This window comes from Cucurbita pepo, chromosome 2, assembly GCF_057944985.1.
Source record: "Cucurbita pepo subsp. pepo isolate OVF chromosome 2, ASM5794498v1, whole genome shotgun sequence".
NCBI lineage: Eukaryota > Viridiplantae > Streptophyta > Magnoliopsida > Cucurbitales > Cucurbitaceae > Cucurbita > Cucurbita pepo.
Genome location: NC_141799.1, coordinates 13423274 through 13436965, shown reverse-complemented (window position 1 = coordinate 13436965; position 13692 = coordinate 13423274). Strand labels below are relative to the sequence as shown.

Here is a 13692-nt window from a genome sequence, read left to right as displayed (position 1 = left end):
CTTGTAAGACAATCTGTTAGGGAGAGGTTTCTATACTCCCCTCTCCAACCGATGTGAGATCTCACGTAAATTCTCTCTTAAACAAAAAAAATAAAAATATGCTAATTTTCGTAGTTATCGATGTATTGTTCAAGGTCACTATCATATCAACTTTTATTCAATATTCTAATAGATTTTTACTCCAACGAGCAAAACTCAACGAATTGAACATTTGACCTATTGATCGAAAATAAATGAAAGATTAGATAAATACGAGATTAAAATCGTAGACCCCCAAAACTTTACTACACACAAACCAAGAAAAAACGAAACTTTAATTGAAGAAGACAACATATTAGCTGTAAAAAACTAAAACAAAGCATAGCAATGAGTAACAGTCTCTTTAAAGACCACTTAAAATCTCGTGAATTTGAAGGGTAATACTTTAAGCTTTAAAAGTGCCTCTGCGTGTGTTTGAATCTGATTCGCTTAACAGAAGGCTGAGCGGTTATGGTCTGAGCGCGAGCGAGTTGTTAGAAGAGTGGCAGTGGCGTCAGTAGGCCATGTTTTCCCTCCACCTTCCGTAATAAATGCACCGTTGGGACTTCCCCTTTCATCCTTTTCTCGATACATTTCATTTCAATTTTCCCCTTCTCTCAGTTTTAACTCACTCCCCTGCTTCTCTTTTTCTCTTTTTCCCCCTCTTTTCTGTGCAAATCTTCTCCAATGTGCATGTTCTTCGTGGTTTTTAGCTGGTTTTGAGTTCTGGGTTTATCCCTTTTGTGGATTTTAAGCTAATGGAAAACAGGGATAAGCTTGTTGCTGAAGGGAGTGAAGTGGGTTCACGTGATGGAACCATTTCAATTCCTCTCGAAAAGGTTTGGTGATTTTTTTTCCCTCTTTCTTCGTTCTTTTCTGAGTAATTTACTGGAATTTTCGTCGTGTTTTCAAGAGGATTGAATGATGAATCGTGATAACTTAGAACAGAGAGAATTTCGAACAATACCCTGTTTCTGATTTCATTCTGTTCTTCTTTGAACTGCTCGATCATGTTCTTATTTGTTCTTCCAGGATGAAGGCAAAGCTGCGATTAGTGAGGAGAAAAAGCTTGTTCATCAATGGAAGAAGCCGAATCTTGTCCTGGAGATACCGTCTCAAACACCCGTTTCGTCCCCTCAAGAATTTCATGCTATAAAGATGCCTCAAACTCCTAGGAAAGTGAATTTTCTGTTGACACCAAGCCCTTCTGATGTGAGAATTAATGGATCTGGGTCACCTGGTCCGCCTTCATCAAGAGGCAAATCATCTATAAGAAGTCTGTTTCCTAAGCTAAGCTTCATCCATAGAAGCTCTTCAGACATTGAGAAGGTTGCTAACCTTGGCCTTGAAGGTTCATCTCATGGGGCTCAAGAGAAGACTTCAATAGCTAGGTCCTTGTCTCTCACGAAAATGTTTACTCCCAGGATAAAGAGGACTTCATCATTGCCTGTTACTCCCGTCGTTCACTTGAATCCCGAATCGGCACATGGAGGAAGTAGAGGCGCTACGAACCCAATTGTAAGTATCGTTAGGTTGAGGATGGTTGGGAGAGTAGTCTCAGATAGGCTAATTAAGGGGTACGAGAGCTTATGCTCGAAGTGGATAATATCATACCATTGAGGTGAGGATAGTCGTGGTTCCTAACATGGTCTAGAGTCATGCCCTTTACTTAGCTATGTCAATAGAATCTTCAAATGTCAAACAAAGAAGTTGCAAGCCTTGAAAGTGTAGTCAAAAGTGACTCAAGTGTCGAACAAAGGGTGTACTTTGTTTATGGGCTCCAGAGGAGTCGAGTTTCGATTAAGGGGAGGCTGTTCAAGGGCTCTATAAACCTCAGGGGAGACTCTATGGTGTACTTTGTTCGAACAAGGAGCGTACTTTGTTGGGAGAGGAGTCTCGCGTCGGCTAATTAAGGAGTTGATTATGGGATTATAAGTAAGGAGTACTTTTGGGGAGACCAAAAGCAAAGCCACGAGAGCTTATGCTCAAAGTGGACAATATCATAACATTGTAAAGAGTCGTAGTTCCCAAATTGTGGAAATCGATCCAATATTTGTGTTTTGTGCAGGGAAAAGGAGCACAACGATCAATATGTCGCTCTCTTTCGGTCCCCGTGAACGATAAAGAGAGAACCTTGACGAAGATGGATTCGTTTTTCCGTGTAATTCCTTCAACACCACTTGTGAAGGGAGGGAGTGGAAAGCTAAACACAGCAATAGAGGAAGCTGGTATGATTCAATGAAAGAACATCAAATACTGAAAATTTACATCTTTTGGTACTTATTCATACTGATATTAGGGAAAAAGTTGATTTTAAAACTTAATTTGATGGTCCAGAAGAAGATAATAATGGCGAAGACATACCTGAAGAAGAGGCTGTTTGCAGAATCTGTATGGTGGAGCTCTGTGAAGGCGGCGAGACGCTAAAGATGGAATGCTGCTGCAAAGGTGAGCTTGCTTTGGCTCATAAGGACTGTGCCATTAAATGGTTTAGCATCAAGGGCAACAAGACATGTGATATTTGCAAGGAAGAGGTCCGAAACTTACCCGTTACTCTGTTACGGATCCAAAGTATTCGAGCTCGAAACACCGGAGCGATCAGAGCTCTGCACGAAGATGTTCATGGATACAGGTTTCTTGTTTTGTCACTTGAAGCTTTGAAACTCCATTTGCAAATACTTGAATATGCAAATCTTTTCAGGGTCTGGCAGGAAGTTCCCGTGCTCGTCATCGTTAGCATGCTTGCCTATTTCTGTTTTCTCGAGCAACTTCTGGTAGATTTTTCATTTCTACAGTTCGTACATTGAATTCTTAGTACGTTCCGTTGAAGAAAACGTTGCTGTCTATCAGGTCGGTAAGATGGGTAGCGGTGCAATCGCGATATCTCTGCCTTTTTCGTGCGTACTTGGACTGCTCTCATCCATGACCTCGTCAACTATGGGTAGGCAAGCTAATAATGTTGCATAATCTATATCTAATCTTCTCATTTTGTTCGTTTTGGCGCTCGACAACCATTGAGGTTGCCATTTTGCAGCCATTAGTGTTCATCGTTTTCGTTTTGGAACTTGTTGGCATAACTTGATTATGATTCTATTATGGAATGTGATTTCAGTGAAGAGAAGATTCGTGTGGGTGTACGCCTCATGTCAGTTCGCGCTCGTCGTCCTCTTCGCACATATCTTTTACTCCTTGGTGAGAACTCTGTGCACATGAATCTTTTATATGCCATTTTAAGATGTCATTTTAAAGCTGGTATCTGTTCTCATAGGTTGCCATCCAACCAGTTCTATCTATTCTTCTTGCAACTTTTACCGGGTTCGGAATCGTGATGAGTGGTACTTCAATTCTAGTTGAGTTTATCAAATGGAGAAGAAGATGGCAAGCTTCAATGGAGCAACATCAAACACAGATGATCACACGACCAGGGCAATTTCCTAGAACGTCGAGTGCATCATAAACGACACTGATACCAACCCGACCCAGATAGGTAAATTCAACAGAAACAATAGCAGAAGTTCAAACTATAGGTGATTTAGCTAGCTCGATTGGTTAAGGTACACACTCGTAAATGAGAAAGTTGTGTTATTTTGAAGTAAATGAGGAATTAGCTTCATAGGCTTCATTTTTTTTTTTTTTTTTTTTTTTTTGTTTCATGGTATTTTGTTGAGCCAAGTTTGCAATGATCTGTTTAGTTATGGTTTGAGAGTGCTCTGAAGAATGCATTTGTGGGAGTTAATGTTATGTAGATTTGTATTGCTCACTTCCTGATGTGAGTGCTTTATAGAATGAACAAATTCTCTTGTAACATACATTATTCTACTTTTGTGGTAAACATTTGAAGATTTAAATAAATTTGTATAACAATGCAAAAATCAGAACAAGCATTTTTCAATTTCATTGGAAGATTGTTGCTAGAAATTGCATCAGAAATGAATTCATTACACCACTCGAGACTATCAGACACATCGTGAACTTAGAATCGAAAACCAGGTTCGAATTAAGCAAAAGCAAATATTCAAATTCAGATTGAAACAATTAGCACAGTACTGATTGAAACAAACATACAAAACTAACAATATTGTACAATTTCTATCCAGAACCAGCACAAAGTTTCCACATACAGTCCACCATGACCATAAAATCCCCCAAATCTAAACCCTAGGTTCTAAAATACCTAACCTCCAAAGCCGTAGAGAGTACGACCTTGCCTCTTGAGAGCGTACACAACATCCATAGCGGTGACGGTCTTCCGTCGAGCGTGCTCAGTGTAGGTCACGGCGTCGCGGATGACATTCTCGAGGAAGATCTTAAGAACGCCGCGAGTTTCTTCGTAGATCAAGCCACTGATTCGCTTTACGCCGCCTCGTCTGGCCAACCGCCGAATCGCCGGCTTCGTGATTCCTTGGATGTTGTCCCTCAGAACCTTGCGGTGCCTCTTTGCTCCACCTTTTCCAAGGCCCTTCCCTCCCTTGCCTCTGCCGGACATTGCTGCTTTTCCCGCTTCCTCTAAGGATTTGAGAGTTTTTGAGAAATTTCTGATGAAAAAAGACTCGAAATCTGTTGTTGTGAGAATCTAATGACAAGAGTGGTTACATATATAGTAGAATGAGATGGAAGGATGGCCGTTGGATGGCGATCCGTGTACCCAAAGGATTTTGTTTCGTGGCCGTCCGATTTCACATGGATTGTGAGTTAGAGGTTGGATGGATGCGTCTCGCGGATGGAGGACTTTCTAGACTTGTAAGAAAAGGAAATTTATAAAGTTCCGAATAAGATTACATTTTTTGTTTTGTATTTTTTTTCTTTTTTTTTTAATTTTATGTTTAAACTTCTTGAAAAATAAAATAACTATAACCATTTTTATTATTATAAATTAGTTCAAATCTTTTCTACGTTTTTTTATTTATTTTATATTATCCTAAAATTTGAATTTAATTTTTAATTTCTATTTTGTCGAGTTTTGTAAATTAATACCTTTTAGAATGATTTATCGACTTAATAGAACTTTAACAATAATTCGATAGTAAACATATTCTAATGAACTTTAATAATATGCATTTTTTTAAAATGAATTGAATCCGTTAAGTATTTGGACTAAATAGAAATCAATTTCATTTTCAAACCTTTATAATCGAACATGTCATTTTTAAAACCTCAAACACCAAAAGAATATATTAGCATTTCACCTCAAAGATAGAATCAGATTGATTCTCTAAATGCTTTTTTAGACATTCCTTAATGTCCCGGCTATTTACAAGAACGTGAGAAGCAAATGAATAATTATTCGCTCCCGAAAGAAATCGAAGAATTTCTCGAAAATCCAACAAGACCCATTTCTCTGACAGATAGTCAGAATTTCATATAGGTTCGAAACCTACACAAAAGTCCACTTGATCTCAAAAATTGTTAGAAGAAAGATAGTGAACATGTGTCTTTCATTAATAATTTGTCAGAACTTATTATTAAATAATGAAAGTCATTTTAATAATCATTAACATAATAAATAATAATAATAATAATAATAATAATAAGTAATTTGTAAGCTTGTAAAGGAGAGATTAACAATAGGAAGCTCGTTGAAATAAAGAGGAAAGATGATCAACTTTTCATCATCTGAACTTCATCTCCGACATGATTTTTCTCGGATGAACATTAACTGATTTTTTTTTTTATTGAACAAAAATAAAGAATATACAAGAACATGTATGTGTCTATATATAATATATAACAATCCGACCAACCAAAACATCCACAATGAGTTACAAGAACAAGTTCCAATCTAAAAGAATGGTTTCAAGCTGATAAATACAAAAACCAACACCCACAAGCACGAGTTAGACCAAATCGTCCCCAAAGACATTGACAAAAAGAAAACAAAATAACATTAACATCAGCTCCTAACAATTCAAAATTAGCAGTTTTTTCATGGCAGCAAAACTAAAACATGCTCAAACTCGAAGCTGTACGAATAACATTGCTAATGAGAGAAGGACGAGTTCGAGTAACGAGCATGCGTTGTAGAATTTAAACAGAAAACCATGAACCCCATACTTTGACATAAACAGGATGCTGCAAGAAACTATAAATTATGTTCACTAAAGTAACAAATCAATGGGGACACAACTAGTTGGACCTATCTTCACAATTATAATTTGGTATGCAGCTATAATCAAGTTCATAATTCTGTATTTTGAAATTAAAAAATGTTTTTTTTTTTTTTTTTGTCCAAAAGAAATTCTCTCTTTATAAGATGGGGAATTTAGAATTAAATAAAAAAAATGCATAGATTCAAACAAAAGTAGCAAGCATAGTCAGAAAGACAACACTCACCAAAAACGCCTGGAATGTTTTTGTCTAACTTGTCAAGAAAATAGCAGTAGGATTCCCTGGGGATGGAGGATTCTGCTTCAATAATGAAGCCAGAGCTCCAGCTTTTGCAATAGCATCTGTATCAGACGCACACAAAACCTCCACCTCTTCCAAACCTATTTGCCTCTTAATCAACTCCAAGTTCTCTTTAAGGACCTCGATCTCCCCGAAAGGAAGCTTCAAGTCCAAGGCATGAACCCCGAGTGCAGCGACCTCGTCCTTCTTAAACCTCAAAAATGGCATACATAACTTCTGTGTTTGTCTAAAGTCTGATGCCTGACCAACTGAACTCTTCTGTAGTGCCTCCATTATTTCACTATCTGGTGCAAATGTACGTTTAGTCGAGTCAAATTTACATCGGAGTATCCTCAGGCATTCGGCTTTCCATCCATCAAATTGCTCATTCACATATATCAAGCCAGTTAATTTCTTGTCCTCGATCACGGATGTGACGGGAGCACCCTTCTTGTTGCCTTTTTTAGATCCTAGAAGTTGTTTTTGAAGAAGCTTTCTCATCAAAACTATCGAGTCTTGCAGGTATTTGTTTGCACTTTTGAGAGTTAAATCAGGAGAATCAGCCGAAGGCCAGCCAGCATTAACAACAAACCCTTCCTTCTTCAACATTTCCCTCCAAACATATTCTGCATAGTGTGGACAAATTGGAGTGATAAGTCGTGTCTGGACATCCATAAAGCGGAAAACCAAATCGCGATTCATGCCTCCAGCCCCACATGAAAACCTGTACTCGTCCCTCGCTGCTTGGAGATCATAAAAACCAGACTTCAGAGCTTCTCTAAACATGTAATCTTTGTAATTTTGCTCGGTCGTTTTAACTGCAATATTGATTTCATTTTCAAAGACACGATCAGCATAGGTCGACGGAGGGCCTGTTCTAAGGAAGGAAGAAGAATCAGCCTGTAGAATGTCTTCCATCCATGCAATTTCTTTAGTCAAACGTAATATTGCAGCATTTGCAGTCTCAAAAACAAAATTTGCATCATCAACACCATCACCAGCATCAGCCAATGAGAATCGTGTGGCGTCAGCAGAAAACTCTTCAATTGCCTGACGCAGAGTTCTAAAATTCCCAGTAGATTTGGACATCTTTTCAGAATTAAGCATGATGTGCCCATTGCATCTGAACCCTCGTGGCCAATGGTGCTCTGGCATAATTGCAGTATGATTATAAATACAGAATGTCAAATGATTCTGAATAAGATCTTTTCCAGAAACCCGAAGATCAAATGGATACCAATACTCAAACTCTTGTTTCATCTTATTAAGAATTGAACGTGAGATACCAGTTGATTTTGGTTCAGCAGCACCACAAAAGACAAAATCCCACACTTCATCAGTCATCTGCTCGGGTTTTATTGCAGAGGTTCCTGATCCATACAAGTCCCCATTATGCAACAAGTGAGCAATGGTGTAGTAAGCCATGTAAATGGTGGAATCAGATAATGACTCAACTAGAAATTGTTCATCCCAAGGAATACGCGTTCCAAGGCCAAAACTACGTGAGCATGCCCACTGGTTAAGCCAACTAAGTGTGTGCTGAAATCCATGCCTTGTCTCATCAGAAAACAGATTCATGTTGGCCAAGCAATCTTCAGCCAACTTCTTCCATTCTGATTCCCCATATGTGATGTACCTGTTCAAAACACCATTAGAATACTATTAGGTCAATCATGATATGCTTAGTCATCAACTAATGAGTTAGTTAGAGATAGTCACCATTGATCTGTAAGAGCTACAATGCACTCATCTCCAGACCGGGAGGTAACACGCTTCTCAGGTTCACTGTATGGGATAGCTTGACCAGTTTCAATTAGCTTGCTCCGAATCATAGGCTTTGCTTCCTGCACTTTCCTCCCAGAAAATTCACCAACAATTAGTGTTCCATCAGTAAATCCTTTCAAATATGTTAATCTTTTAGCTTCAGCAAGCTTGTCCTTTTCATTCTGACTTTTAATTTTTAGATCCACGCAAACTTTTTCAGCAGCCCTATCTCCAAATTCTGGGATATCAATAATGGGAACAATGTCATAGGGAAGCACCCATTCATCTTTAACACCATATTTGGCCCTAAGAGCTGGTTTTGATTTTAAATCATGCATTGCCATATAATCATCAGGAGCATCACTAGGTACACTGGTCACGATACCAGTTCCCTTATCCGTGAGAATTGTAAGCATGGGAAGAGCATAAATGATCTCATTAAAGGCTAGAGGGGACTTCAATGGGAGCCCTATCAAATCATTACCAGTCAGCTGAATCAGGCAAGTGGGTTTTTCAGGAACTCTAGAAAATTTCTGATAGGCTAAGTTAAGGGCGGCTCTTTCAGTAATAATAAATACATCAGTATCATTAATTTCAAATGCTCCATATTTACCCTCAGGCAGTACCCAAGCATTTGTTTGACCATACATGGTCTCAGGTCTCAATGTTGCAGCAGCTAAGTACACTTTTCTACCCTCCAACACACCCATTTTAGGAGGAAAAGGTGGCACAACCTCCATCTTAATCAGTGTGTAATCCTGTGGTTGAACCCCTTCACCAGATGCCCTATCATGATCGGCACAGGGTTGGCCATCTAAGGGTGAATATATGGTATATCTGACATCTTTCACAATTTTCCCCATGGATTTCAACTTCCGCATCTGCCACTGTACAAATGAATCAAAAAATGGATTCATATCAGTGGTAATAAAAGATCGTCTCCAATCACAACCTAAACCAAAAGCTTTAAGGTCCTCCATAGCTAAAGGAGGAAAGAACGTCAACCAGTTATAAGGATTTTGAAACTTGGATATCTCACTATCAGACAGACCAAAACTGCGCATTATTTCCCACTGGTACATCTGCCCACTTGACTTCGAAACTGCCTTAGACTTCTTGCCCTTGAATTTGTCAGGTAATGTTGGGTTACTTTCATTTGCATCCTCGGATTCTGCTTTCAAGTTTTCTTGCTCTTCCATTTGCCTAGGGAAGGCAGGTGGATCACCAAACTGTTGGATTTCCCTAGCAAGCTTATCAGCAGAGGCCTTGATAGGCATTCCTGTGCAGTGGAAACCAAATGGTAATAGGACGTTTGCACCTCTTAACCTGTGATATGCTGCAGCAAACTCCAATTTTGAAAGGGAGAAAGCATGCCCAAGATGCAAAAATCCATTCATATAAGGAAAAGGAAAGTTTCCAAAGAACTTCTCTCCCTCTTTAGGAGGTGTTTCACATGCCTCAGCCCTGAAAACATCATTCTCTTCCCACAAAACTCGAACCTTTGATTCAATTTCTCGGAGACTGTCCCTCCGAGCAAAGCTTTTCCCACACTCCGATGCCATGTCAGTAGGACAGAAAAATCTGCAGGCATCAACAACATCATAAGATGACAGCATAGGAAGCACTCTAAAAATTTAAAGCATACAAAAAATCATTATAACTAACTTCCATGCATCATTTAAGACTGCATATTGTACGTATACACATATTTCAAAATCCACTCCCATTTAGAAGAATGACAGACAAAAAAGCATGTTAGAATTTAAATCCATAAAGAGGGGCGGAAAAGTTAATTCAACTTTAATCTTAATTTAAGGGACTATAGTTAACAGATATAGGAATTTATAAATAAGAGGTATCACTTAAAAAGAAATTAATCTTCCAAAGATTAAGGGGTCTTTGCTTCCAAACCATCATTTTAATCAATGCCGCTCTCAACCATTATAATTATTGAGGCTAAATTACACATTTGATTCTTGAGTTTCAGCCAAAGGACCAATTAGACACATGTGAAAACTCTTGGACCAAAAGTGTAATTTACTCTACTTATTTAGATTTAAAACTAAAATAGGTACAACTTCCCAAGATACAAAGAAAGTAATTTTATGAAGTGAATGTGAAGTTTTTTTTTTTTCTCTCTAATATCCATGAGTGTCCGGGTTAGCTTGCACACATTGACCATTCTCATGGGGACAACCGCCTCATCCTACAATATTAGGTTGCCAAGGTAATTTGCAGGATATTAAATCCTAAGTAGATAGTTACCATGGCTAGAACTCATTCCCTCTATGCCCCATATTATTTACATGGCCCTTCATGACCGCAAATAAAGTAAATCTTGGAAGTGCACTTGAAGCCTAGCCTAAAAAGTCACACTGAACTATATGCCACAATAGACTACAAAATCAAACTTGATATTCCTACAAATTATGATGACCAAACATCAAATTATACTTCAAAAGACTACATGACACAATCCCATAGCAAAGTAGAAACTGTATCTACTCCAAGATGGTTTTAGCCAGCAAAAACAGCATTTAATCTTGAAAAAAAAAATCTCCCACAAAAAAAAGTATATTATTATTTAATTTCATACTCACAAAGCAAAACAGGACTGGAAGTGAACCGAATACTTACATTTAACATTCCCTTACATTTCAATTCATGAACTGGGTCATTCCCTTACATTTAACATTCAACAACATAAATCCACCCCCCCCCCCCCAAAAAAAAATATATATATATAGAAAATAAAATAAAACACACACACACACACGAAGTAGTACTAGAACAAAACCTTTTCAAACACCCAGATTTAACGTCAAACGGGGAAACTTCCAAAGGGAGGGATGAAGGGAAACTAAAGTCATGTCTGTACCTTATATTCCGAACAGAATGCGGATTTGTGGAAGATGGTAAAAGCCTCTTCAAGGAATGAGAAAAAGCCAGTGAGAGACTGATAAATTATTAAACCAACGAGAGATAGAGTGTGTTTGCCCTGTAAATCAGATGGTTTTGAGAATGAGATGAAACACGGATTACAACATAGGCCTAAAAGTATAAGAACAGAGAAGAATAAATACTTGAATTCTGAAAATATAAAATAATAATAAGATGATCAACCGTTGTCAAATATTATTGTCTTTAAGCTAAATGTATATCTATATCTATAATATATATATATAAGCTGCAATGAGGAGAAACTTTAGCTTCCTATTTTTCCCTCAACTTTTAAATATATACCTATTTTGTCCTCCAACTTCAAATTTAGGAGAATTTGTATTAAATAATAAGACGAGAGAAAAAGGTATAAAGGAAGATGAGAGGGAAATAGGGGAGACCGTAATTCATTCTCCAAAGAAATATATACACAATTGAACAATGTGGGAGAAACTTTTTATGCAGAGTTTACCCACTTCAACGTAATTAGTGTACCTTTTATCTTAATTTCTGAAATGAAGTAGTTGAATTTTCCATTACGAAAGAAAAACAATCCACATTCACAGAATATCCTGATTGGTTCATTTACCTTTAGATTTAAAACAGGTTTGAACTTCCCAGAGTGATTGGTTCATATTCCAATCGGATTCATGCCCTTATTTTCATAAATTCAAAATACCATTACCTATTGAACGGTAATTGAGGGAGAGAATTTCAATTTTAAAAAAAATAAAAATAAATAAATAAATTATCGTCTTCTCCCAACTATAATCTACAAATATACAAATATAATTAAGGTTGAATTTGTCAGGTCAACCAATCAATCAAGCTAAAAACTAAAAGAGAATTGGATTATTAATTCATGTTCGAATCAGAACAGTCGAACACACACCAGGTCTCAATTTGCCGTAAGGCTGTTTACTTCCGTTGCTACGATTGTTTCACTAAACAAGTTCTAATTAGTGTTGTCCGAGTAAAACGAAAGATATAGATGAAGATTGGGACAATACCTGTAGCAACAATGGAGTAGAAAATCAGTGCAAAACCCCTGGGAGGAAGGAGGCTGCAGAAATGGAGGAGGACAGGGCGGGAAGAAGAAGACGACGAAGTGAAGTGGATCAGCTAGGGTTTTCCAAGTGGGCTGAGATTTTTGTTAAAAAAAAAAAAAAAAAAAAAAAAAAAAAAAAAAAAAAAAAAAAAAAACCAGTGGGCACAGTGCGTAGATTTTTGTTTTATTTTTCTAATTTAATAAAATTTTAAAATGTATAATTATGCAACTTTTCCTTGTAAGGAAACTTCTCATTGAATTGAGGCCTAAATAAGAGATACGTCTCCCTTTAATAATAATAATAATAAAAAAAAACAAATTAGGTAATGAATTGAAATAAGAGACTTAATTATTCATTAAAAAAAAAAAAGAAAAATTATTATTGGACTGCTGATCCGAATTTTAAGCGGTTTTTTAAATGATAATCCACTGTTTAGGTGTTTATTAAGAAGAGATTTATATATATTTATACCTGTTTTTTTTTTGTCCCCACCCCGTGGGATCTCTCAAATCCAATTCACCTCTCACGATGGGCGATCTTTCAATCCTGTCTTCTCTTAAAACCCAACGTTCTCGTGACACGCCACCCAATGTCTGGTTTTGATAATATTTGTAATAGTTGAAGCCTACTATTAGCAGATATTTTCATCTTTTGTTTTTCCCTTTTGGATTTCTCCTCAAAGTTTTAAAATGCGTCTACTAAGACCAAGTTTCCACACTCTTATAAAAAATATTTCGTTATCTTCTCTAATCGACGTAGTATTTCACAATATTACAAATGGGTATTAGAGTGAGTCACCATATAGTTCGTGACACCGGTCGAGTAGGTCTAAATTCTCTTCATAATAGACACGTTTTAAAAATCTTGAAGACAAAGTCGAGGATAATCTATTCTTCATTTGATATTTGTTTGGAATAGAGAAAAAAAATATAATCACATAAATATTAATACATTTTTAAAATTTTAATTAAATAATAAACATATAAAAACGTTCACTTTTTAACTCTCACGTGATTAAATAATATAGAATAAATTATTATATAAATTTGCTTCTGGAAAAAATAAAACACTAAATTGAAATAAAAAATAATCAAAGAAAAAAAAAATTTCAACGTCGTTTTTCATGAGTTGACCATTCGTCTCTTCCGTCAATATCAAATACCGAAAAAAACGTGTAAGCAAAATGGCAATTCTACAAATTTTCATCAAATACGAGGGGTAACATCGTAATTACACATAGTGGAAACACCCCGTACGTTATACATCCCCGGCAACATGCGAAAAACGTTTATGTCGTTATTTCACCTTTTATTTTATTTATTTATTTTATTTTAAATATTGTGTCTAAATTATAAAAAATTACGATTAATCTCTGTCCATTATTTTGCTAATATAGTTGCAATATTAATTTGATATTTTTTTTATAAATATTTTAAAAATAAGATAAAAATGGTTGAGATGTCAAATTTGACAGGTTTGAATAATACATTTTTGAAAAATTTAATTAAAATAATCAAATTTTGCCTAAAATTGTAAT

The 13692-nt window shown here is 36.6% G+C and overlaps 3 protein-coding genes across 4 annotated transcripts; 1 reads left to right on the top strand and 2 right to left on the bottom strand.

Annotated features, from left to right (window-relative positions):
* The first annotated feature begins 437 nt into the window (after positions 1-437).
* LOC111788751 (RING/U-box superfamily protein) lies at positions 438-3825 on the top strand. Of its 2 annotated transcripts, none has more exons than XM_023669229.2 (8): positions 438-857; positions 1051-1536; positions 2087-2246; positions 2359-2650; positions 2720-2792; positions 2869-2959; positions 3131-3210; positions 3287-3825. In XM_023669229.2, exons 1-8 carry the CDS (start codon positions 777-779, stop codon positions 3473-3475), a joined length of 1452 nt encoding a protein of 483 aa, XP_023524997.2. In that variant the 5' UTR covers positions 438-776; the 3' UTR covers positions 3476-3825. The 2 variants fall into 2 exon arrangements, with proteins under 2 accessions (XP_023524997.2, XP_023524996.2); XM_023669228.2 differs by having other exon boundaries at positions 441-857; positions 2356-2650.
* A 190-nt stretch (positions 3826-4015) lies between these two features.
* Positions 4016-4602, bottom strand: LOC111788752 (histone H4). The gene has a single exon (XM_023669230.2). It carries the CDS (start codon positions 4502-4504, stop codon positions 4193-4195), a length of 312 nt encoding a protein of 103 aa, XP_023524998.1. The 5' UTR covers positions 4505-4602; the 3' UTR covers positions 4016-4192.
* Positions 4603-5710: 1108 nt separating this feature from the next.
* On the bottom strand, positions 5711-12276 carry LOC111787828 (leucine--tRNA ligase, cytoplasmic). The gene is made up of 4 exons (XM_023667886.2): positions 12117-12276; positions 11045-11164; positions 8122-9747; positions 5711-8038 (listed from the first exon to the last, which is right to left on the bottom strand). Exons 3-4 carry the CDS (start codon positions 9726-9728, stop codon positions 6373-6375), a joined length of 3273 nt encoding a protein of 1090 aa, XP_023523654.2. The 5' UTR covers positions 9729-9747; positions 11045-11164; positions 12117-12276; the 3' UTR covers positions 5711-6372.
* Positions 12277-13692: the final 1416 nt, after the last annotated feature.

Bases quoted from the DNA above. Each gene is read 5' to 3' on its own strand.
- LOC111788751 (XM_023669228.2), top strand. From the start codon at position 777: ATGGAAAACAGGGATAAGCTTGTTGCTGAAGGGAGTGAAGTGGGTTCA. The intron at 2,651-2,719 runs GTTTCTTGTTTT...AAATCTTTTCAG, and splicing joins GAAGATGTTCATGGATACAG to GGTCTGGCAGGAAGTTCCCG. The intron at 2,793-2,868 runs GTAGATTTTTCA...GCTGTCTATCAG, and splicing joins GTTTTCTCGAGCAACTTCTG to GTCGGTAAGATGGGTAGCGG.
- LOC111788752 (XM_023669230.2), bottom strand. From the start codon at position 4,504: ATGTCCGGCAGAGGCAAGGGAGGGAAGGGCCTTGGAAAAGGTGGAGCA.
- LOC111787828 (XM_023667886.2), bottom strand. From the start codon at position 9,728: ATGGCATCGGAGTGTGGGAAAAGCTTTGCTCGGAGGGACAGTCTCCGA. The intron at 8,039-8,121 runs GTGACTATCTCT...TGTTTTGAACAG, and splicing joins GTAGCTCTTACAGATCAATG to GTACATCACATATGGGGAAT.